Genomic DNA, 27,218 nt, shown 5'->3' on the forward strand with positions numbered 1-27,218 from the left:
ATCTCTTGGTACTCTATCGAAAGCCTTTTGAAGGTCAATAAATCCAAGGCATTTATGTCTATCCCACTCCCAACATTTTTCCAATAAGATTTTTAGAGTAAAGATATTGTCGATTGTTCCTCGTCCTGGTCTAAAACCACTCTGGGATTCTTTTATTTTATGTTCAACTATGCTTCTTAATCGTTTTTCCAAAATCCTTTCATAGATCTTTCCTGTGTGTGATAGTAGAGAGATGCCTCTATAGTTTCCACAATCTGTTTTGTCACCATTTTTGTGTATTGGACATATCACCGCTTTTGTCCAATCATCTGGGACTTGTTTATTTCTCCATGCTATATTTATCACTTCTAGCATCCACTCTAGTCCGGTGTTTCCCATTTTCTTTATAATTTCTGTTGAAATTTCATCCTCTCCTGGTGCTTTCCCATTTTTCATCCTTTCCACGGCTACTCTCAGTTCTGCCTTTGTTATTTTCCATTCATTTCTACTTGTATCTTCCACTTCGCTTTCCACTTCTCTTTCCCTCATATATTCTGGGTTGTACTCTCTTTCATCTTCATCTTGTCCTGTGAAGTTCAGCAGATCCTCAAAATACTCTGTCCATCTTTGACTAATTTCATGCGATTCTGTTAATAGATTATCATCCTTGTCTCTTATAGAATGGGTTGGTACCGTATTTCCTTTCCTATACGACTTTGCAAGACTAAATATTAGTTTCCTTGTCCCATTCATATCTCTTTCAAGATCTTCTCCAATCTTCAACCAGCTGTTTTCCTTTGCTTTTCTTTTTATAGTCTCTGCTTCATTTCTCCTGAAGACATATTCTTGCCTATCCTGAGGCCTTCTTGTCTTCATCCAAATTCTAAAGGCTTTATTTTTCCGTCTTACGGCCTCTTTTACTTCTTCATTCCACCAAGGGGTATTCTTTTTCTTTCTTCTTCCCGTTGTTTTTGTTTGTAAAACATCTTCACATGCTTTCTTTATGCCATCTCTAAACTTATTCCATTCAATTTTTATATCCCATGTATCAGGGTCTATGTAATTCTCTTTCACTTTTTGGACAAGTTGTAATGCAACTTCTGGGTTGCTTAACTTTTCAGTTGCAAAACGTGTTCGTATTGGTCCTTTGACACTTTTAGGTTGCATGAAGTTTATTTTTCCTATTACCATTCTGTGATCGGAGTCACATGAAAGTGAAGGTATCGACTTGACATCGTTGAAGATAGTTTTATTATTGGTTATTATCATATCAATCATTGATCTATAGGTATATTCCTGTCTCTCATAATTCCATCGATACCATGTCCACTTGTGCTCGTCTTTATGTTTAAAATATGTGTTCATTATAGCGAGATTGTTCAAAACACAGAAATCAAGTAGTCTTTCCCCTTCTCTGTTTCTATCTCCAATCCCAAAAGCGCCCACAACATTATTATATCCGTCTCTGTCCACCCCGACGTGGCCATTTAAGTCACCCATGATAACGGTGTCTCCGTTTGTTAAGTCCATCTCATCTTGTAATGCCTGGTAGAACTCCTCTTTTTCCAGAGCTGTCCTTCCTTGTTGGGGTGCGTATACTTGTATTATTTTCAGAACTCCTTTGTCCATTTTCAAGGAGACGCTTACAATGCGTTCATTGATTTGATTTGTGCCTTTTATTCTATCTGCGATGTTTGGTAATATGAGGATTGCCACACCATGTTTATTTACATTACCTCCACTATAAATTAATTGAAAATCATGATGGAGCACTCTTCTTCCAGACCCACTCCAACAGGTTTCACAAAGTCCAAGTATTGTTATTTTCCTTTCCTCCATTAAAGTTACTAATTCTTCTTCTTTCCCGCGTAGTGTAGAAACGTTGATTGTTGCGATTTTGAGAGTATTCCGTGTCCTTTGTCCATTTTCTTTCTGGGTCGTCAACTTGTGTATCCGTCTGTTCCGAGGCTGCCTATGCGTTTCTCGAGCAAAAAAATGTTTTACACTGCCGGTTTGCTAGACCTGTCACAGCAACCCTCTTCTTTTGTCCGGGCTTGGGACCGGCATAGTACTGGTTAACACCATTCCTATGGCAGAGTTAGTCTTTGTACTATACATATATATCCTTGTTACGGGATATACAGAAACATTTTAATATTCTATTTACTAGAGAAATTATATTGTTGGGGTAAAGGCATACATATACAAAAATATAAAATAAATAAGTACAAGTGCCGTGCTAAGGAGTGACCATAGTCTTGACATGGTACGGAGGCATGAAATTTGGCGGTCATGCGAGTCTTTTAAGGGGGCACTTTGCGTGTTGGCTACAAGCTTTATCAAGTACATAGTCGCGGTACACACATCTGAGAATAAATAGGAAGATCGCCCGCGGTAAAGGAGGTGGGTGAGGTCATTGGAGCCTGGGAAAGGTTAAGGAGGAGAGAGAGAGATCTTCCTGTTTATTCTCAGTTATGTGTGTACCACGACTATGTACTTGACAAAGTTGTGGCGAGGTAAACGTCGTACTAATAAGGGAGGCTTCGTCCTCACATGCGGTCTTTCTTTGGACAGACTTGTCGGCAACTGCCAATTTCATACAGGTGAATACGTATATACCTATTTGCATGTTAAACGTGGCGGCACACTAGGCATTTCTCGCTAACATGTTACTTGTTTTTAGTACTTCGTTTGAGTAGAAATGACTTCGGTTACGATCTTTTGTTTTTCAAATTTCCTAATTTAAATACGAATGTGAGAGACATTGGTGAGATGTCCTTAGACTACAATATTGCAACTGAAGTCATTTTTACTGTATCTTTGTCGGGAGGATGCGCCAGAATTAAAAATTTCCTTGTATGTATAATCTTCTATTAATCAACACAGTACAATTGGGATAACGCCCAATCGCTAGACCGTGTCTGTCAGACCCCCAGCTGCCCGCTGGTCTCCGGGCGTCCTAGGTCAGAACTACTGACCTCGCACTATTACAATGTTGTATTTATGCACTTCACATATTTATCCAAAGCCTAATTGTAAATTACATTTTGTTTATAAAAGGTGTGTGGTTGTGTTTGGTTTTGATTTCTATCTTTCTTATTGTTTTATTCTTTTGTTTATGCGAGTGGTTGGTGATATTAGGCATCTGCTTTGACCATGTGTCCATCACGAGCTCATTGCATGATAGGAGGGTTTTCTCGCGCCCGAGCACGTGATGGTGGGGTGTTTGTGAGTGTTGCCTTATAGTAGTGGTTCTCAACCTATGGTCCATGGAACCCTAGTGGACCACGGTGGTTCACCAGTGGAGCCGCCAGCCGAAAGTCACTAGCAGTTAGTGGATGCAAAACGATTAAATTTAGTGTTGAAGTCATCTCCAGGAGGCTAAACAATAGCAATTCATAAGTACGGGGTACGTGTGAAAATAGGTTGAGAACCTTGTCCTTATAGGGTTACACTACTCACATAAATTAGCAAAAGCAAGTAGCATGCTAGCCTGCCTAGTGTGCCGCCACCTTTATGTGCATCATATCCAATGAGATTTTACTCGAGAGTAGTTACTGTGCTGCAAAAGAGTTTGAATTGGATGGACTGTGTAGAAGACTTGGACCTAGAGAAGACATTTGATAACATAACATAAGAATGGAGGAGACTGCAAAAGACCCTAAGGCCTAAACTAGGCAGTTCCATGTCTCTTACCACCATCCCTATCCATAAAGTTATATTATCTTTTCTTCAAACAGCAAATTGCTTAAGCGCTCACTACATCAGGGTTACCAAGTCTATTACAGGACACTGTATGTATGTATGTATGTATGTATGTATGTATGTATATATGTATGTACGTATGTATGGACGTATGTGTGTGTGTGTGTGTGTGTGTGTGTGTGTGTGTGTGTGTGTGTGTGTGTGTGTGTGTGTGTGTGTGTGTGTGTGTGTGTGTGTGTGTGTGTGTGTGTGTGTGTGTGTGTGTGTGTGTGTGTGTGTGTGTGTGTGTGTGTGTGTGTGTGTGTGTGTGTGTGTGTGTGTGTGTGTGTGTGCGTGCGTGCTGTGCGTATGTATCCCGTAGTTGTATTGTAGCCGGTCAAAATCAGTATGGCGCGTGTGCGTGCGTGTGTGTGTGTGTGTGTGTATTCACTTGGTCTTTGGTAATGCTATGACCTTGCACACACACACACACCCCTAACTCCCCGCCCACGAGAGTCAGAGTAACGACCCGAGGCACAGCGATACCGAAATAATTTCGGCCCTGGGCAGGATTCGAACTGGGTACTGGGAGCACTTCTACTTCCCAGTTCAGCGCTCTACCAACTGTGCCACCGAGTCGGTGTGTGTGTGTGTGTGTGTGTGTGTGTGTGTGTGTGTGTGTGTGTGTGTGTGTGTGTGTGTGTGTGTGTGTGTGTGTGTGTTTATTTCCAACTTATATGGTGTCACTTCAAAACTTCTTTTCTTTTTCCCTTGGAAAACTGGAATTCTGGATTACTTTTTCTTTTATCTAAAACTAAACATTCTAGGTACATTTGCTTCTAAGCACTACAGTGTTTGATGCCTTCTAACAAGCTTTGGGCTAGTTATAGATCTCCGGGTCGCAGATCTACAATCTAAGCAAGTCTTCTACGACCTCATAGGCTTAATCATATCGTAAATGTCCGATGGAAACAAACGCTCTTGTGTCCACATTTTATGGATTGCTATTGCCAATGAAGACGGTGACCAGCGTGGTACTTAGAAGTGAAGCCAAGAGTGTCTTCATTTACTTTGTGAATCTTTTATCTTATGGAATGCTATTGCCAATGAATGATATTTCTCCTCCCCAGAGTACTAAGAATGCTCTTGCTGTCCCTGGGGACATTTTCCCCCTCAGAGGCGTCACCAGGGACACAACGTCCTGCGGAGGATGCCTGCTGTGGGCACTACCTCACACAGGATTGGGAATCCTTCAGCCACTGCGTCCTTGACTTCGGACTGATCTCCTGCGGTTCTCCGCCCTCAGGTCAGCCGGGGGTTCCTCACTCATGAGGAAAAGGGATTTGGGTCCCATTGCTGCTCTAGACGTTTTATATATGTATATATATGTATATATGTATATATATATATATGTATATATATATATATATATATATATATATATATATATGTATGTATATATATATTATATATATATATGTATATATATATATATATATATATATATATATATGTATATATATATATATATATATATATATATGGAAGAAAATATACGCTGGACTCGTCGTTTCCCAAACGAGTCCAGCGTATACTTTCTTCCAAATATATATATATATATATATATATATATATATATATATATATATATATATTATATATATATACTTTTTTTCAGGACATTATGGCAAACTTGCCATCTCCATGGTGACTACGCTTAGTTTTATTATCTTCATCATTATCCTCATTATTATTATTATTATTTGATTATTACTATTATCATCATTATCATTATTATTATTATTTGATTATTACTACTATCACTATCATCATCATCATCATTATTATCATTATTCAACGCCAACCAGTCAATGGCCGTATACAGAATTTTTCATATATTTTGTTCACAAATTCAAACAATAAATGATCATGAGAATACATACACACACACACAATTATTCTTATTAATCTTGTCTTCTTCGAAAAACGCAATGTATAGACATTAATTACTTGGGATATTTTTCCTCCAATCTCCGATTAATCGGCGGTACGTACCGCCCACATCTTGTACTTTTTTTTAGCCGTTCAATCCCCCCCCCTAATGGCAAACTATTTGGTTTTCTCTGAACAATTGATATAAAATGTCATTTGACATCATGCTGGATGATAATGATTTTTCTCCAGTATATCGTATTCCTTCCCGAAAGCTGGGGGCTGCAAATCTGCTTCAACAGTCGGAGATAAGATAGCCCAGTGTGATAACGCCTTAGCTCTGTTTAGATAAACTTGATATGCTATGAAACTAAGTGCAAATCTAACCTAGCCATGTCTTCTTTGATATGAACATTGATGATTATTTTATTGTGGACCGTAGTAATATCACGAGAAATAATGCTTGCACAATAGTCTATAAGAGATCAAACACCAATGGGGAAAAGAAAATAAGATTAGCTGCATTGTAAACGTCTAGGACAAACTCTCTGAACATGTTCTCAGCTCAAATACCGGGGCGGGCGACATTAAAAAAAAAAAAAAAAAAAAAAAAAAAAAAAAAAAAAAAAAGAAATAAACCAATGTATGGATTCGAACCCCAATCTATTTTTTTTTTTTTTTTTTTCCAGCATATAATCAGATTCCTTCCCGGGAGCCGCGGGCTCCTACAAATCTGCTCCAACAGTCGGAGGAAAAATATCCACATCTTATGTCACATATTTCCATGTTCTATATGTTTCTTTTTTTATCTCCTTTCCATTCCTTTGTATCAATCATCTTAACCAAGTCCTGTCGAGCAAGCTTACCCTCGGCCCCAGACCCCCACTCGCTCGCTCGCAAGTGGACTAGCGCAACAATCTGATGTCTTTCAGGCTGCATATACAACGGGCAGCTGCATCCCGAGGGTGAGGTGGTGGCCCTCAACGCCTACAGCTGCGTGAAGCTCATCTGTGCAGCTGTCCCTCCAGATCAGGTGTGTATGTGCATGTATGAGTACTGTATATATATATATACATATATATATATATATATATATATATATATATATATATATATATATATATATATATATATATATATATATCACAACTACCACCACAGTCGGACGAAAGAAAAAGTTGCGTAAGCGGAACTATATATTTCGATTTCTACCTGCAATCCTCTTCAGTAGTACAAAGTGGCAGGGAGGAGGCTATCTTAAGTAGCAACCTCTTACAAAAGAAAGGGAACATGAGAAAATAAAGAACATCACTGCCCCAACCCTAGTTGACCTGAGGCTGACACGAGGTCGGGTCAGGGGGAGGGGGAGGAAGCTTGTTGACAATATTTTTGGTGATGAATAGTCCTGAAATGATGTCTGGGGTCCATTGACCCTTGGAAATATTCATCGTGGGCAGATAATCAATTAATGTTGATTCCACCATTTTCCTTCTGAACCCACACCCTGATTAATAAATGAGATCAGATTTCTCCCAGTCCATCCGGTGATTAAATTTATTAACGTGTTGAAACACTGCTGAATTTATTTGGCCATATGGAGTGGAAGAGAAGCCTCCATCGTGGGTGTAACAATTTCTAAATAGAAATGTAGTAGCACATTTGTAAATAACACACAGGAACCCACAGTCGGAGAAAGAATAAACTTCGAATAAAGAATAATCCTATATTTCGGCTATCAACTGTAGCCCTCTTCAGGAAAGTACATAAGATAGAGAACAGAGGGGACTTATAAACTAGGCTTGTTTTAGTCCCGGAAAAGACTTGAAGATGAGGTGGAGTGGAAGAGAAGCCTCCATCGTGGGTGTAACAATTTCTAGCCTAATATATATGTATATATATATATATATATATATATATCCACATATTTATCTATATATAGCATTTATATATATATATATATATATATATATATATATATATAAATATATTTATATATATATATTTATATATATATATATAAATACACATACCTATATGTATAAATATATACATACATACATATATATATATGTATATGTATATATATATACACACATATATATATATGTATGTATACACACACACACACACACACACACATATATATATATATATATATATATATATATATATATTGATAACTATTTTAGACAAATTATTTGGATGATGGAGAACATAGACACAGGGGAAGGCTCGGAACCCTAAACACTCTAACGTTTCGTTCGCGTAGAACTTCTTCAGAGAGTGTATGTAGAACTGCAATTGAAGTTTATGTACTAAATCTAATTATCTTTTCGGACACTTGGGAAAGGTCGTTTTTCTGGCGTGTTTTAGAATTAAAATACTAGTTTCTTTAGCTAAATTGATAAACCCTCCTCGATGATTCGATGAATTATTAGTTGAAATATATGCTGATTCAACAATTCTTCTAGTGAATTTATCAAAACCTTTATGTAGCACTTCAGCTTCTCTCCAGTTTGGTAAATGATCGAATTTTTCCGCATGAACTACTAAAGAATTAGATGTCCTATGTGCTTTTATGTCGTTTTTATGTTCATAAATTCTTTTTTCTAATCCTCTTGACGATTCGCCAAAATAAGCCATTGAGCAACTATTGCAAGGGATTTTGTATACGACGCTGTTTTCGGAATTGGTTCTCTTTTCAGAAGTCTTTATTAAATCACCTATCCTCTTGTTAGTTATTTTAGCTATGTTTATACCTGATTTTGTTAAATATTTGTCTATTATTGGTGACGTTTCTGAGCCAGGTACTGATATAAAATTTGTATTATTTCTATCATTTCTCTCTTTCTTTCCGCGATTGTAAATATTTATTGCTTTTCTTTTTGTTCTTTTCAACATTCCCTCTGGATATCCAAGTTTGTCAAAGGTTTTCATAATGTAATCAAATTCGTCTTCTAGGTATTCATTACTACAGATTCGTAGTGCCCTGAGAAAAAATCCTATTACTATACCACTCTTTGTCCTATCATCATGTGCGGAGAAGTAATGTACTAAATCCTCTTTGTTTGTTTCCTTTCTGTATACTGAGAAAGTTACAGTTTTTCCCACTCGTCGTATTAACGTATCTAGGAAGGGCAATTGTCCGTTTTGTTCCTCTTCTACGGTGAACTGAATACCGCGTTAAGCATTCTCACTTCCGAAAACACCGTCGTATACAAAATCCCTTGCAATAGTTGCTCAATGGCTTATTTTGGCGAATCGTCAAGAGGATTAGAAAAAAGAATTTATGAACATAAAAACGACATAAAAGCACATAGGACATCTAATTCTTTAGTAGTTCATGCGGAAAAATTCGATCATTTACCAAACTGGAGAGAAGCTGAAGTGCTACATAAAGGTTTTGATAAATTCACTAGAAGAATTGTTGAATCAGCATATATTTCAACTAATAATTCATCGAATCATCGAGGAGGGTTTATCAATTTAGCTAAAGAAACTAGTATTTTAATTCTAAAACACGCCAGAAAAACGACCTTTCCCAAGTGTCCGAAAAGATAATTAGATTTAGTACATAAACTTCAATTGCAGTTCTACATACACTCTCTGAAGAAGTTCTACGCGAACGAAACGTTAGAGTGTTTAGGGTTCCGAGCCTTCCCCTGTGTCTATGTTCTCCATCATCCAAATATATATATATATATATATATATATATATATATATATATATGTATATGTATATATATACATATATATATATAGTTTTGTGACCCCTGATATACTGGAACACCGAAAATTAGGAAAAGTTCCCTTCCTGTGTGAATGCTCTAGGTGATGGCGGCTCGAACCCCACGAGTTGAATCAGAGACAAGGTTAAATTGAATTTAATTCCACTCTGCAAAGTCCTCTGTAAGGGTCACCGTCCTGGCCTCCTGATAGGGGCTGTGGGTGTGGGTGGGGGAGTTTGTGACGTTGAACCAAATCAATCCTATGTGGTGGCTGAAGTGATTGACGGGAGCATTTCCTTCCTCTCGTTCCCTTCCTTTGCAGGGCACCACCCAGGCGGCAACCTACGAAATAAGGCTTCAGCATCACCACTCCTTCTGTGGCTGTGAGTAAATATATCATTCTTTTCGCGCGCGCGCGCGCGTGTGTGTGTGTGTGTGTGTGTGTGTGTGTGTGTCCACTCTAACCAAGGATGTATAATTTTACCTTGGTTGCCCAGTCTGTATATAAAGTGATGTCTGAATTGAAAGTTGGTTTGAAAAAAAAATGTATTGTTTCACCCTAGTTGCCCAGTCAGTCCAGGAGTTACGAGGGAAGTAAATGTGATGTTTTGCTGAACTATCATTTATCTTGTATTGTGTGGTGAGCGCTGAAACAATGGGTTGTTTTATGAGAAGATAAGTTTATGGAGATATGTGACAGGTTGTAAGGGACATGGAACTGCCTAGTGTAGGCCTTAGGGCCTCTTGCAGTCTTCTCCATTCTTAGGTTCTTCTATTTTGAAATAGCAACTATGTAGTGTATGCTGAAACAATGGGTTATTTTAAAAGTAGATGGGATAACTTTGTGGATAGAGATGACAAGTGGTGAGGGGAGTGGATAGTGTACAACAGTAGGGCTTATGGTCTCTTGCACCACTCTCACCATTTTTTGTTAGCTTCTTCTTCTTCTCCTTCTGTCTCTCTTCTGCAGGTTGCGAGTACGAGAGAGAGCTTTATGGGCACGGCCAATGGATACACAAACATTCTTTCAATTGCATAAGATCCATCTGCGAGATGGGGACGTGGGTCGACCATGACGAAGAAGGAACATGTAAGTACCATCCCACACCTTATGAATTGCTGTTCTGTGGCCCCTCTAGATTTCGGGTTGGGGCCCCCCCACTAGGGCCAATCCTAGGCTCTCTAGGGAGCTTGTGCACCCTAGATCAAGCACCTAAAGCCTAGATGATTCACCGTGACGATAAAGGGTGGTTATTTAGGCTTAAGAAAGAAATGGGTAAGACCAAATTTATCAATAGAGTGCTGAACGAATACAATAAACTCAGTAAAAATCATACAGTGAGCGCTGAAACACCAAGGTTAACTTTATGAATAGGGATGACAGGTGGTAAAGGGACATGGAACTGCCTAGTGTAGGCCTTAGGGTCTCTCGCAGTCCCCTTCATTTTATATTCTTATGATTTGAATTAGTAACCATGTGGTGAGAGCTGAAACAATTTGTTGCTTTAAGAGAAAATAACTTTAAGGATGGGGATGATATGTTCCAATGATTTTTTTTTTTTTTTTTTTATACTACGAATTTGTTCCATCCTTCCCCGCTCGCAGGTTGCCTTTTGGACTCCAAGTTCTACGTCGACGGGGAAGAGGTCTTCCTACACGACTGCATTTCGGTGACGTGTAAAAATGGCGGCCTCAAGTATAACTCATACAACTGCTGTAAGTGTTTATTAATACACACACACATACACACACACACACACACATACACACACACACACACACACACACACACACACATATATATATATATATATATATATATATATATATATATATATAAATATATATATATATATATATATATATATATATATTTATATATATATATAAATAGATGAAGGAATGAATAACTAAATGAATTATAAAATTTACACACAAATCAAATGTTAACAGTAAACGATAAAACGTTGAGGTCCGCCAGGGTTACATCCCAGCCAACCTCAATAAATGAATAAGTGAATAAATAGACAAATAAGTATATTATTTAATTCCAGGCTGCATAGAAAACGGTAAACTCTATGCATGCGGGTCATTACTTCCTCGACTGGAGGAGTGTACGGACCGTGTGTGTGAAAATGGAACCATTTTCACGGACGAAAATCTTGGTTGTAAGTATGAATGATGTTTCACTTTTACATACACATACATACACACACACACACACACACACACATATATATATATATATATATATATATATATATATATATATATATATATATATAACTAAAGAAATACAGGTCAATTAGGTATGGGCAAGAAAATTCGGCTGTATTTCTTCATGTCAAAAATAAGAATCATTCTTTCGACTGCAGTAAGGCCAGATTAGTGTTCAAGTCCCACTGCGTTTTCAGGAGGAAAATAGTCGAATCAGCATTAATTGAGGAATGCCCTAATATTAATATTTCTAAAGGGCAGTGGACTCCTGACATCATTTCACGCCCAGCAGTTAGCAAACTGGTACGGACCTTACAACCCCCTCTCTCCTCACCCCCTCCCTCCTCCGAAACCCCAGTTTGCCCCGCGCCTGAGTGAGGTCATCTGTCCACATCCCTTCTCTTCTCTGTAGCTTATAAGTCCCCTCTGTACTCTGTCTTATGTACTTTCCTGAAGAGGGCTACAGTTGATAGCCGAAATATAGGATTATTCTTTATTCGAAGTTTATTTTCTCCGACTGTGGGTTTCCTGTGTGTCTCATATATATATATATATATGTTTATATATATATATATATATATATATATATATATATACATATATATATATATACAATTATCACTTACGGCGTGGGTGATCAATTGTCCACCCCACGGCATGAGTGATCATTTGTCCGTCCTGTGAGGTGAATGACCTTTCCTCCCGAATGACATCTAGTTTCGCTCCTTGAAATTCCTCGTGCTTATTCTCCATTATTTTCTTTGTGACCTTTCCTTTGCTCATTCTGTGTAACACTCTCCTGTATATATATGTAGCCATTGATTCTTGTATGTATTCATTCTGGCTTGAGAATAAAGTTGTGCAATTTCGAAACGTTGTTACTGTAGCTGGTGGTGTGGGCTATGGTGAGAAGAAAAGAGTGTCAGCAGGCAGGCAGGCAGGGAGTTCGTCGCTTATTACTTGGTCGCAACTGAACTGATTTACATGCGACCAGGAGCCGATATACATATCACGTAGTGTGGTGTATGTATATATCGTCTTCTGTTCTTAAGAGAAAATGTGATAACTTTATGGATAGGGATGACATGTGGTAAAGGACAGGGAACTGCCTAGTGTAGCCGTATGTTCTCTTGTAGACTCCTCCATTCTTATGCCCTTCTGTTCTTAAGAAAAGATAATTTTATGGATGAGGATGACAGATGATTAGGGACATGTAACTGTCGCCTTATGGCATCTTACAGTCTCCCCCCTTCTTATGTTCTTATGGATAGGGATGACAGGCGAAAAGGGAAATGGAACAGCTAGTAGGCATTATGGTCCCTTGTAGTCTCCCCCATTTTTATGTTCTTCTGTTCTTAGGTTGCAACTACTTCGGAGAAGTCTTCAACAACGGCGAGGTTTTCAGTAGAGACCAGATCGGCTGTAACTGGAAGCGCTGTGTAGACGGAGTTGTCAAGCTGGAGAGGGATGAAAACTGTAAGTGTCAATTTCTAGTACAAAGGAAACAGGAAGATGGGCCTTAAGGACGGGAAGATGATTTGTGAATATATCTGTATAAACGAGCAGACGCATACTTACACCCATGCGCACACGCACACACACACACACACACACACACATACACACACACACACACACACACACACACACAGAGAGAGAGAGAGGGGGGGGAGGAGTGGAAAAGGAAAGAAAGGGAGAACCTACCAATATAAGTATTTTTGCGTCATATCAAGAAAAGGCGATGGAGGTAAAGCTAAAGAGTGCACAGAGAAGCCTGAAGAGATCCGTGGTGGGAATAGCGCTGAAAAAAATATAGAGAGCAAGTTGGGTGAGAGAGAGCAGACCAGAGTGAAAGATATTACTGTGGAGGCTTTAATAAAAGAGAGGAAGTGGAACTGGGCTGGTCCTAAGTTAGCGCGAACGAATGATGAGCGATGGAGCAAGTGTCTTACTGACTGGACGCCACGAGATGGGAAGCGTGCAAGAGGGGGACCAGACAGAAGGTGGAAAGGAGTGATAAAGAAGTTTGCAGGAGTCACTTGGCAGAGGTTGCCACCGTTGTGAGAGTCATGAAACGGTATGAAAGAGGCATTTGTTCAGCAGTGGACTTAGGACGATTGAATTGATTGGTGGACTGATTGACTGTGTCTTCCTCCTCGTAGGCTGCCGTTATAAAAGAAAGTGGATTCAAAATGGAACAATTGTGGAAAGAAACGACGCCAAATGTATTCTCAAAATCTGCAGTGCCTCAGATATCGTCGACCTAACACTGGATCAGTGTGATTGTGAGTATTCCATCCAACTATTAACTGTGTCAGTCTTATATGCGATGGACAGGCTTAAGTAAGTTTAATGTAAGCATGTGGACCAATGAACTGGGTCACCAGCGTCTTGAGGAGTTATCACACTTAAGGGCAGCTTCCACGGGCTTCACCATCAGCGCCGACAGTTGAGAGTTCGTTTGAGTCAAAACGACTTCGGTGACAATATTTGAATTTTCAAATATCAAATATTTTTTCTGTCTAGCAAAGCTGAATGATGAGCTAAGAGATTGTCAACCTAGACGAATGTTAGACACACTATTGAAATGTTCTTAGAGAAGTCTAGGTTTATGTAAGCGAAGTCATATTCTAGTGATTCAAATGGAGGTTGGAGGTAGGACGTGGGAGAAAAAATAGCCAGGCATAATATCCCATTTACACAACAGATCTAAGATTGCAACAAGGTAACCTATACTTTTTGTTACAGGCTGTTTATACGAACACAGGATGCATTTGGATGGTACTGTAATCAAGCCAAGTCCTTGCCTGACTCATAAATGCGTAAAAGGAGCCTGGTTAGTCTCCAATAAGGGCAAGTGTAAGTATTTTAGCATATTTTCTGAGCCATGTAGAACTGTTCCCATTTAAATCGACAGCAAACGATCTCAGTTGGAAAGCGTCATGACGTCACGTTATCCGAGCGTTGCTGCTGGACAATTGATTCCTCTCTCGCGACCGTCCACTGGTCAGTCTCGAGTGTGTTCATAAATCATTTCCCTTAATCAAAGAATTATTTTGACTTTCATTGGTCTCAAGAATCAATCAATCAATCAACCGGTCTGAGTCCAATGCCTTAAGGAGACGATGATCCAACAGGAACGCCTGGCTGTGTAAGTCATGTTTGCCATGAAGGAATTTTGGCAGTAACCTCACCTTCCTGTCAACTGCTTTCTGGTGAGATATTTCTTTGACATCGCTTTATTGAGTATATTCGGTGGAGCCCTATATACTGTATCTATAGGAATGGTCCACGCCATCATTATGACAGTACCCCCATATCTATGCGGATTTTCCCTCTTCACTATCGGGGAAGCGCCAGTTCGCAGTGGGTCCTGCGACTGTGTGCGAGCTGCTCTTTGTCTCATCTTCCGAACAAAACCTGTTCAACATGGGTTACCTGCAGATATTTTCATCTCTATCGATTTAGATTTTGTAGTCCTTAAGATTCTTAAGCCTATCCACATCAAGATGTCAACTCACGGATAGGATGTGACACGCCATATTGTAATTGACAACTTGACTAGAACGTTTGAAATTATTCTGCCATTTCCATCCTACTCTTAATTGATACCAGTATTTGAATTTTGTTTGTACATTGTCTCTAGAATACGTAAGGTTAATTTTAGTAACCATGATGTAGTGAGCGCTGAAACAATTTGATTGTTTTAAGAGAAAATGAGGTATCTTCATATATATGGCTTCTCCAGAGGAATAGAATTTGAAGTCAAGTTGGTCAATACATATGGCATAAAAGGGAACGTGATAATGTGTCAGCTGGGTCACCCACTCGACGTCATCTGTCTGTGTGACGAGTTGTCGCGGCGGGTGGACCAATTATTCGCCTGTTGGTCGTCGCCTGGCTAAACTGTCCGTCTGGACCAGGGGCTCTGATGAGAAAGCGTGCTGCTGCTTTAGCCCATATTAAATCCCCGGTCATCTTATTGATGTTATCATGGATGTTGATGAAAACGGCGGATATCCAACTGGTACCCAAGCCCAAAGACCCCCGCCAAACTGCGGACCATCTCCCTCCTCAGATGCGTGCCCAAGACGGCAGAAAGAGTAATCCTTAACCGGCTCATGTAGCAACTGGAACCCCGTCACCCACACATATTTGGCACCTCAGACAGCATCATGGCTCTCTTAAACCACGTGGATAATCGACCTGCCGTTGCCGTATCCTCGACCTGGAGAGGGCCTTTGAACTGGCGTGCCCCCTCGCGCCCTTGTCAGCAAGGGTATCCAAGGGCAGCTACTAGCTTGCATCGAGGATTACCTACAAGAGCGGCGTGCCAGGGTCAAATTACAGGGCCACATGTCATCCTATAGGATCTATTAGAACGAGACTCCACAAGGAGGGATCCTCAGCCCCGCTCTCTCCAACTTCCTGGTGTAGCAGCTGGTTAGCCTACCATTCACGGCTGGTACAGTGCTCCTTAGCTACGCCGACGACCTAGTCTTCGTTGTCACAGGACACGGCAACCTGATCGCCAAAGCACAAGAGGCCCTCAACCTCCTGAACGAGAGGAGCGAGGAGCTGAGACTGAAGATTTCAGCCGAAAAGTTTGAGGCCATGATGTTCAGGGCACCCGCACCAAACCAGCATCTACACGTCCAGGACGTGAGGCTGAACTGGACGCAAGCCTACCAGTACCTCGGGGTATGGCTAGATCACAGGCTGACGTTTGCCCGTCAGGTCACCTACCTCAGGGAGAGGACGCAAGCGAGGACCACAGTGATGAAGGCCATGACAAGACCGGGGGCAGGGATGTCCTACGCCGTCTTGCGACTCTATTATGTGCAGGCCGTCCGCTCCCTAGTCAATTACAGCGTGCTTGTTCTTGTCGCGCTCAGCGACGGACTGCGGGAGAAGGTCGAAGTCATCCATAACCAGGCTATAAGAACCATGTTGGGGGCACCCAGGTGTACTACAGAGCGAGACTCGGCTGGTTCCCCTCACCATCAGAACTCAACAGATCGTGGCCTGCAGGGTCGTCAAGATTCTCCTACAGGGCAGCGAGACGGCACTGCACACCAGGCTTAGTAGGATCCTACTTCACGATAGGATCCTCTTCACTGCTAACACCTGGATCTACAGAGCTGCCGACGCAGCCAACAATTTCATGGACTCCGCCCACTTCCTACGTTGAGGTCACTTAAACGTCTCTCCCTGCACCAAAGGCACTGTGTTCCTTGGAGGAGCTACGCCAGCTCTCCTTTGTGACCATGGCACAAGCCTGGGACCCAGGCAGCGCGGTGTACTTTACAGATTGTTCTGTTGACCAAGGCAGAGGCTCAACCAGGGCGGCAGTGGTCACGGGAGGGGAGGTTTTCTCCTGGAGGACATCTGACCACTGCTCCACCTTCCAAACGGAAGTGGTTGCCATCTAACACGCCCTCCGGCACTCCACCAACCGCCGTGAGGAAACAGTGACCATTCACACCGACTCCAGGTACCGCTCTACAAGTACTTGAGCCAGCAGGCGCGACCCATCCAAGACATCGCCCTCATCACGGCAACACTAAGTCTTATCCAGAGCCTGGCAATCGCAGATCGCCTCTGAGGATCACTTGATGAAAATCACCGCCCCTCATCGCCGTCTCCTCCTACCCCACCTCGCTCCTCTTGCGGCCAGAAGCGAGCTTTACCCGTTCTCAGGCACACAACTTAATAAACATCAAATATTTCCAGAGTTTGCCTTCAGCCAGGCCCTCATCCCCTACAATCCAGACAGCATAATACTAGAATAGAACCCTACTATGAATTTTGTCAAGATTAGCAAACCCAACATTTCCATGTCAAGAACAGCCAACCAAATTATCCCCATGTAATGAATGGCAAATCCAAATGTCTTTGTGTAAAGAATACCAAATCCTTAACAAATTAATTCATTTACTGATAAATGAACAATTAAAATTATCTAATGCTAACCCCATCGTAAGTCGAGGAGTACTTGTACAATACACAAGATGATCCTCCCTCCCTCCTTGTCAACGACAGGTAGTTGTTGCCACATCTACGATGACCCACACATCACGACCTTCGACAAACAATTCATCGACTTCCATGGCCACTGCAACTACACCCTAGCACAGGCGTCGAGGGAGGGTTACCCTGACTCCTGGTTCATCACCTTGTCCTTCAAAAAGTGTCCCGTTCCCTTCAACAGAGGGCTCTCCTGTAACGACGTTCTCGTGGTAAAACACAACGACAACATCGTTGTCACCGTTCACCGCGGGGGTTGGGTCACGGTATGTATCCCCATGCTTATGTACTTTTGTTCTTTAGCCTCCTTAAGGCTGTCTTAACAATGAATATAATTTTGTACCTCTGTGGGTTACTGCTGTGTGGGGTGGGTCACGGTATGTATCCCCATATTTATGTACTGCTGTTCTTCAACTTCCTTGAGACCGTCTCAACACTGAATAAAATTGCTTTGCACCCATTGTGAACGTCCGTGGGCTACTGCCACGGAAGGAGTGAAGTTGGTCACGGTATGTATCACCATACTTATACACTACTGTTCTTCAGCCTCCTTTAGACCGTCTCAACACTAAATAAAAGTACAGGTCGAAGCTCCCAAACTTGGCAGTCTAAGACCGGCAACAACTAAAACTCAGCTAAAATTATGTCTTCTAAAAACCGGCAGAACACCCGAAATATGGCGAGCTTCGACCTGTAGCTTTGCACCCATGGTGAATGTCTGTGGGCTGCTGCCGCGGGGGTGGGTCAACTTCCCCCAACACTGTCACAACACTGAATAAAAATAATTTTGCGCCCATTGTAGGTCCCGCATCGAGAACTACTGCCAGATCAATTGTAGAACCCCATTATCCACACACACACACACACACACACACACACACACACCTGTGCTTGGGGTGGAGATTGTGCTATTGAGTGTTGATGGAGTGAGTATTCTACAACTGATTATAGGTCGTGATACATAACCTAACGAAACCTATGTTAGTTGGAGTGGAAATACTACAGTTGATCAGTGTGGGGAGGAAATTCCACAACTGAGTGTAGTTGGGTTGGAGATTCTACAGTTGATCAGTGTGTGTGGAAGGGAGGCTTCTACAATTGATCCCTGCTGCCTTCCTGTAGAACCGTGATTCTCAGGCCCATCATCTTACAGATTTTGGCACCCACACTTAAAAAATTTGCCCACCCCCTGATCTAGATCGTGTTTTTTTTTCCGTGTCCTCAGATTAACGGGAAGGAGGAGGAACTTCCTTTCAGCCCTGTTGGAGGACCTTTCGTTTGGCAGTCGCCATTCTCCATCGGGATCGTCACAGAAAACGGAATTGCGGTAAGATCACGGGCATAAGAAAGGAGCGGTAGATCAGTGTGTCGTATATAATAGACGTCCATAAACAGAGGGGCATCCCCGCCATTTTCACTGGTTTTGAGTTAAGCACGGATCAAATAAAAAATAAAAAAAATCTGAGTGTTTTTCTGAAAAATTATGCTTTGGCTGGGATGCCCCTCTGTTTCTAGAGGCCTTGTATATGCTACCACCTAATCAGTATGGTCGAGCTGATTACACTGAGTTCAGACTTCCTTCAAAACCATTATTCCAACAGACTAAAAACACGTCAAATGCAGCACATACACACAACCTCCCCTACCAAATTTGGTTAACACACTCGTGGTGAGGTGCAGAGGCCGTATCGCTCCTCAGGGGACAGCCCGAGCCTGCAGTGGGCCATTAGGCCATTAAGGGTGAACTACACAAAAGTATGTTTGGAAATCTGCTTCGCAATATATGCGACTGTGCGCATGAGCGTGCACACACACACACACATACACACACACAAGCACGCACACACCTGGAATTCAAATCTAAATATAAAAGTTGAAAATTAAGTTGGAAATGTATATGAATTTGAGGCTAGGTATGATAAATTGGAGTACAGAAAACGGGACACACACACACACACACAAAATAAAATTGTAGGTCCGCTCATGTTGTCATATTCATATTACGTTCTAAGGACACCAAGACACTGTTCACACTAGCGGTTTGAGCCGTACGGAAACCGCGGTGATACCACATAGTCAGGGAAAAACTGCGCGGTTGTGTGTGAACAGGGCCTTGGTGGTTGTTAGAAAAAGAGATTCCTGTGTATGAAAAATTACATTGAGTTTGTCGAGTGCTACACGAGACTATTTTCCGAGATGAGTCAGAATTGGTTCACAATGGCCGTCTTATCCTAAGAACAGAAGAACATAAGGATAGAGGAGACTGCAAGAGACTATAAGGCTTACAATAGGCAGTTCCATGTCCCTTACCGCATACGAACACAGAATAGAGGAGACTGGAGGAGGCCATAAGGCCTACATTAGGCAGTTCCGTGTCCCATACCACCTGTCATTCCCACCCATAAAGTGATCTCGTCCTCTCTTCAAACAACAGAAAAACATAAGAATGGAGGAGACTCCAAGAGACCTTAAGTCCTACACTACTACACTCAGCAGTTCCATGTCCTTTACCACCTGTCATCCCTATCCATAACGTTATCTTACCTTCTCTTAAAACGACCAATTATTGTTTCAGAGCTCACTACTACACGATTACTAAGTCAATTCCATCCGTTAACCACCTTGTTGGTAAACCACTTCTTGCCCATTTCCTTCTTAAACCTAAACTCCTCCAATTCAAACCCATGACTACAAGTCCTGCCCTGAACCTTGCTATTGCCTCCTACTCAGGTCGAGTACCACCTACGCCACTTTTCTGTCCTTCGGGTACACGCCCCAAGCACGGCCTCGGGAAGACTCTTCGGCCTCTGCGGACAGTTCAACGGCGTCAAGGAGGACGATCTTCTGGCCCGACATCCCAGTGAGGTCACCACCGACGTCTACGCCTTCGGGAACTCCTGGAAGGTGAGCTTCCAAGTCCTCCGAGTGTTTTGAGAGAGAGAGAGAGAGAGAGAGAGAGAGAGAGAGAGAGAGAGAGAGAGAGAGAGAGAGAGAGAGAGAGAGAGAGAGAGAGAGAGAGAGAGAGAGAGAGAGAGAGAGAGAGTTCGGGAACTCCTGGAAGGTGCCTCCAAGTCCTCCGCGTGTTAAAAGAAAGAGAAAAGAGAGAGAGAGAGGGGGGGAGGAGAGAAATCAGGGTGTCCACAGGTAACCAAAGAAATACTGCTTGAAATACTCTGCAGGTAATCAAAGAAGTATTGATCCAAGTTTTCCTCGTAGAATCAAATGAAATACTGATTCAGATACCCCACCGGTAATCACAGAGCTACTGATGCAGATATTTCACAGACAATTACAGAAGTATTAATCCAAGGATTCCACGGGTAATCACAGAAGTACTGCTCTAGATCCCCATGGAGTCATTAGAGGAGTCTCGGTGTCTGGTTCTAAATGCCTTCGGAGAGTCCTGGGGTGCCGCCATCGCTGGAGAAGGACTTCGTATCAAACCAGAGACTGTCCTGTGAGGCTCAGTTTAGGCCAGTTACCTTCAGCATTATTCGTGAGCGCCAATTCCGGCTCTATGGGCATCATGTGGCCTCACGTTTCCCTGATGTTGATCGATCCTACTCCTGACAGGGTTCCTGTCTTCTCCACAAGAGAGAGACAACCCTCGTATCGTTGGAGGAGGAGACGAAGAAGGGGACGACGTCCACAGGAATTCATGGCAGCTGGGGGGCGGGGGAGTAGATCAAACCTGTCGAGAGTCCTTTGGAGTGGGATGGGAAGGGAGGAAGGGTGGATGCCTGGGAGCTTGCCTGCTCAGGGGGAGAGACTGTGGAGGGGACTGACTGGCGCCGGCGTCGTGGGAGTGAAGCAACGCGCCCCCTGGCGTATGACGGCCCCAATTGATGATGATGGATTGATTTATGTTCCAGCTCCTCCACAGTTACTCGTAGATTTGCCCCAGATTCCCCGTAGATATTACTGCATCCATTTCTGCAAAGGTCACACCCATTTGATAGCATTTGTCCGTGAAAGCTTGAAAAGGTCTTACTTATATGTTTTATTTAATTTTGTTTATATACTTATCTATTCATTTGTTTGTTTGTTTATCTATTTATGCCAGCCATGTGAAACATGGAAGCTAACGAAGGCGATGGAGGCAAAGCTAAGGTGTGCACAGAGGAGAATGGATAGATTAATAGTGGAATAATGCTGAAAACGAGACAGAAAGAGAGAAAGCTGGGTGAGAGAAAGAGAGCAAAATGGAGTGAAAGATATTACTGTGGCGGCTTTGGTAAAAGAGTAGAAGTGGAATTGGGCAGGTTACCGCGAACAAATAATGAGCGATGGAGCAAGGGTGTTACTGAGTGGACGCCGCCGCGAGATGGGAAGCGAGCAAGAGGGAGACCAGACAGGTAGAGAAATGATATAGAGACGTTTGCAGGAGTAACGTGGCGCAGTCCTGCGAGTGATGGAATGGTAGGAGAGAGGCATTTGTTCTTCAGTGGACACAGAATGGCTGATTGATTATTCTATTCATGGGTTGATTTGTTGATTTATTTTTCAGACCGAAAAGTCAGGTTGCGACGACAGCACCCCCAACAACGTATGTAAAGATTTCAGCCAGGCTCAAATCGCGCACTTCGATTACCTCTGTGTCCATCTGTTCGTGGTAAGTATCACCCGCTGACATACCTGCCCCGCCCAACACATGCAAAGACGATTCCCCTGAGCCTAAGTGCAAACTGAGACGCAGCACACAGGGCAAAGGGAGCAGACTTCCTCTTGATGAACTGAAGTAGTACACTTTGAACTTCTCTCTCACTTGAAATGCTGAGGTGATACAAAGGATTACAAAGGCGGAGCATGCCGACAGGAGACCTTTTGATCCATATCTAGGTCGGATGCGAAAAAAATCATATTAATAATAAAGTAATAAATAAGAATTATAATAATGTAAATAACAAATAAAATACATAAATAAATGCATAGGTATAGTTAAATAATAAACAAACAGGGAAATAGTAAATAATAATAAATTGACATATAACTAATAGTAAATGAAAATCAGACAGACAAATGATAACAAAACAAAAACAAATAATATAAGATAAATTATAATCATTACAGCATCTTACTTAGGTATTTATCTAAATGATTCTTAAAGCTTCGAACTGAACTACATTGCACTACCTGTGCAGGAAGTTTATTCCATTCATTAACTACACGGTTGGCAAAGTTGTTTCTACCTACTTCTAGAAGTATTTCAAGTGAGAGAGAAGTTCAAAGTGTACTACTTCAGTTCAGCAACAGGAAGTCTGCTCCCTTCGCCCTGTGCTCTGTGCTGCGTCGCCTACGTCTCAGTTTGCTGCGCTTTAAGATAATGACAATTCCCCTAAATCCTTCTGACCCTTGAATCCGCTCTGTGTGTGCGATGTAATAACGATTCCCTTAAATCCTGCCGCCCTTTTAACCCGTTCTGTGTGTGATGTAATGACGATTACCCTAAATCCTGCTGCCCCTTTAACCCGTTCTGTGGGCGTGATGGAATGACCATTACCCTAAATCCTGCTCCCACTTTTACCCATTTTGTATGCGTGATGTAATAACGATTCCCTTAAATCATGCCACCCCTTTAACCCGTTCACATTGTATATGATGTAATGACAATTCCCTTAAACCCTGCCGACCCTTTAACCCGTTCTGTGTGCGTGTTGATGTAATGACGATTCCCCTAAATTCTGTCACATTCATAAACTCACAATTTTAAAGGACCACATAGTATATTAAGTAAAAACTAATAATGATTAAATTAGTCAATATATATATATATATATATATATATATATATATATATATATATAAGAAAATAAAAGTTAATATTATGTTAATTAATATTTCAATGTAGAAACTTCACATGAAACGCGTTTATTTGATAAACAGAGTAACTCAATTTAGAGGAAAAAACAATAGATTTTGATTGACCGAGAACCACTGATTAGGCCTAAGCGCAAACTGAGACGCAGGTGGCACAGGTGACGCAGCACAGAGCAAAGGCAGACTTCCTGTTACTCAACTGAAACAGATTGAACTTCTCTCTCACTTGTTCGGCCCGCGGGCCGTACTTTGCCCACCACTGCTTTGACCCGTTGTGTGTGTGTTCCGCCCACGGCAGCACTCTAGGTTCGAAAAGTGCCCCAACGTGCAACGGTACCTGAAGAATCGAACCAAGATCTGTATCCCGACGATGTGCAACTGTGCCCCGACCTTAGAGATGGTCTGTGTCCGCAAGATGCAGGAGCTGTACGAAGAGGAGTGCATAGCCGAAGGAGGCGAGATCGTCGAAGGTGAGGTCTTCTGAGGGCTCGCTCTCTAGTTTTCCCGCAGTGTCTGTGCGCTCCAAGGAGTCCGCCTAAGCCCCCGGGAGTCACACATTCGCGATTCTGGTCAAATGTTGTGAATTTGAAAATCTGCAAGACGACTTCGCTGACAGTATTCTAGACTTCCGTAATAAGAACATCTGAACAATGTGTCTCTAATATTCGTATTTTAGATCTAACTTCTCTTAGTTCGTCCTTCAGCTTCTCAATCTAATATGACGCAAAGGTGATTTGACATTTGGAAATTCGAAAAATAATAAATTGTAAACTAAGTCGTTTCTACTCAAACCAACACACTTGAGTCACGTAGGTGTGATCGGGGCTTTAGGTTGATTTGGCAGAATGGCTAGTGATAAATCATGACGTATGCCACACTATGAACCGACTCCTTGAAGCGTACAAACTATGTTATCCACACACACAGAGACACACACTAATTTTGACCGACTAAATCAGTGCTGCGGGATACATACCGTACGTATAGTACATACATACATACAATGTATCCTATCGGTACCATGCAAGTCTAGATCGCCAGAACGTCAAAGGCTGTCCAGTCAAATAAGTATCTCTATTAGATCACACCGCACTCTTTGTCTCTCCAGAAAGTGTAAGTTAAGGTGCCTAAGTCAGTTTTCGTATGATAATTTTTTAAACCCTTACGTCATTTTGGTCGTTCTCCTCTCTAATGAATCTAGTAGATGAATATCCATTCTATGGGACGGAGACCAAACTGTACCGCTTAGTCAAGGACGGGTCGAACTATCACCAGATAGAGTTAGTTTCTTCATAGTCTACCCAGGAAATATGACCACTTTTTCTTTCAAACTCCCAGTAATCCTTCATTAAATGTATTCATTCCCTCCTATTGCTCCTATTTAATGTAAATAAGGATTAAAATAAACTTTAATAAGTTGTATATATAATTAATCATGTTTATATTTTCTATTAGTATTTCAAGTGATACGAGTATTCTTATTTCGAATACTCAAGAAGTAAAATTAATTTAATAGATTAGAGACCTACAGCAACAGCTAATAGTGTTTTGGCAGTTCCCGAGGATTTTTTATTTTTCCACCCTTTACGGGGCTGGCTGGCTGCTACCCGCTCGGACCCCAACCTTGTCGATGGTCCGGAACTGTTCATAATACATCATGAACGCAGGAGAGACGGTGTCCCCCTACAGTATGATGCCACTCTTGCAGTGACGATACTCGGAGGAGGAAGCTGATGTATCACACATCACACAGTGATGCCCAAGTCACCTCAGGTCCTGAGGCTAACCTAACTGTCGGGGGAGGGGGGCATCACTCGCCTTTCCTAACCTCTGTGCTGTGACGAGGGTATTGAATGAAGAGAGGCCGAATTCTTGGCTCGGTTACCAGACGTGTGCTCTTACCACTGAGCCACGGCGTACCCCCTCTGACGACTCTCTTCCATACATTTTATTTTACTGCACCATGTGGGATCAATAAACTTCATGATTACCTTTGCATTTATCATCACCATTATTATTATTATTACTATTTTCAGAAAGCGACCCTGTCAATCAACTGCAGGGCGCGAGTACTGCATTTTGCTGCATGATATGGGATCGAGAAACATAATGATCACCTTTGCACTTTTTTTTTCAGAGTGCGACCCTGTCAACTGCTTGTGCAGGTACACGAACACCGCCTCCTCAGTACAGACTTCGATCGATCTCAGTTCGAGTTTTCAGGGATCGAGCTCCTCAGGCGGGAGTTTCCTGAGGACGACCTCAGAACCACCGACTCACAACGTCGAGAATGTTGTCTGTGACGAGTGCGAGAACGACTAGCGTCATTCTTGGAGTGGGAGGTTGGGATGAAGGTCATCCTTCAGAGGGTTCTGGGTGGAGGGAAGATCCCCATTTCAACAACAACAACAACAACAAATGTCTTTGAATCCTGGTAATCACAATTTCACTGATCCCCGCTGACCGACGAGCGGGTGAGAGCGTCGCCCCCTGCGGCGGAGGTCGAGATGACAGCGGTTCGAACTCTGCCTGCAGGGACATGGGTTTCTTCTTCAGTTCCACGCAACAAAGTCCTCTGTGAAGGGTAACATCCCAGTCTCCTAGTAATAGGGGGAGTAGGCGACGTTGAAGCGAATCATCATTTCTTTTACGGAGAGGGATGTCAACAAATGAATGGAATCACCTGGACATAGCCAGTATACAATAAATAAAGTACTTGTAGGAACTTTTGATCCATTATTGTCTAACCTACTCCAACCAGCGCTTCTATCCGAAGAGTCGTTGAGGTGTTCAAGATTTTTTTTTTTCTCCAGTCACAAAAGAATGACATGTGACTCTGGTCCGTAGGGGGGACGCCACTAAAGCCCCTAAAAGACTGGCAGCATAAAACTTGTGGCTGTATTAGAATACATTCTGTATACAGAATGAATATACGATAAAACACTACGTTCCGTTTATATGCAAAACACACACACACGCACACACACACACACACACACGCACACACACACACACACACACGCACTTAAAGCTTACGTTGAGATAAGAATCCTCTCTGGAAAGAGAGAGACAGAGCTGTAGAAATAAATCAATATATTAGGAGATAAATAGACAAATAAATAAATAAACAAATAAAAATAATAAAATATGAATAAATAAATAGATGAATAAGAATAGATAAATCGATAAATGAAGGCATCTGAAGAAATAAATAAATAGATAAGCAGATAAATGAATAGATATATAACTGAAAAATAAATGAAGACATGTATAAATGAAAAGGTAAACGAATAAAAAACTAAATAAAATACATAAGAAAATGAATGAATTAATCAAATACAATAAAATAAAACAAATCTAATTTATTAAAAAAATTATGGTGCCCCTAACTCGGACCATGGCAAAAAACGGACACCCCCGGGCCGGCCCGGTGTAAGGGTTTATCAGCGTTTCTCGGGTGTAAAGATTGACCCCCTCTACTACGTGGGGTCATATTACATTGCAATATGGGTGACAAAAGAATCTTTACGAAATATTAATGAGAAAATATTTACGAAATATTGCCAGGAGAATCTTTACCAAATGTTAACAAGAGAATCTTTACGAGGAAGCGGAAACACGAGAAGAGCTTTGAGTTTTTATTACCGACGTATATGTATATGTATATGAATATATATATATATATATATATATATATATATATATATATATATATATATATTCTGTTGAACGTTAGGGAGCTTTGACATACGGAGGGAGTCTAGCTCACCATCGCTCTTATTTTTATGAACAACCTTGCACCGATTCATCGAAGGACAAGCGAACTTCAGTTGG

General features: G+C 41.6%; 1 protein-coding gene across 1 annotated transcript in view; it reads left to right on the top strand.

Moving 5' to 3' along the window:
- LOC143041319 (uncharacterized) overlaps window positions 1–26,000 on the top strand; it is a 30,667-nt gene extending 4,667 nt beyond the window's left edge. The window contains exons 2-15 of the mRNA XM_076213142.1: window positions 4,794–4,969; window positions 6,528–6,628; window positions 9,646–9,706; window positions 10,294–10,413; window positions 10,929–11,039; window positions 12,900–13,016; window positions 13,703–13,825; window positions 14,289–14,399; window positions 17,583–17,833; window positions 18,793–18,894; window positions 20,298–20,471; window positions 22,075–22,179; window positions 23,683–23,854; window positions 25,522–26,000. Of these exons, the coding sequence (XP_076069257.1) occupies window positions 4,794–4,969; window positions 6,528–6,628; window positions 9,646–9,706; window positions 10,294–10,413; window positions 10,929–11,039; window positions 12,900–13,016; window positions 13,703–13,825; window positions 14,289–14,399; window positions 17,583–17,833; window positions 18,793–18,894; window positions 20,298–20,471; window positions 22,075–22,179; window positions 23,683–23,854; window positions 25,522–25,706 (1,909 nt within the window). The 3' untranslated portion in view covers window positions 25,707–26,000. The remainder of the gene's footprint in view (window positions 1–4,793; window positions 4,970–6,527; window positions 6,629–9,645; window positions 9,707–10,293; window positions 10,414–10,928; window positions 11,040–12,899; window positions 13,017–13,702; window positions 13,826–14,288; window positions 14,400–17,582; window positions 17,834–18,792; window positions 18,895–20,297; window positions 20,472–22,074; window positions 22,180–23,682; window positions 23,855–25,521) is intronic.
- The last annotated feature ends 1,218 nt before the right edge of the window (window positions 26,001–27,218 follow it).

The sequence above is a fragment of the Oratosquilla oratoria genome, chromosome 30 (assembly GCF_046742065.1).
Source record: "Oratosquilla oratoria isolate Oo_2021 chromosome 30, ASM4674206v1, whole genome shotgun sequence".
NCBI lineage: Eukaryota > Metazoa > Arthropoda > Malacostraca > Stomatopoda > Squillidae > Oratosquilla > Oratosquilla oratoria.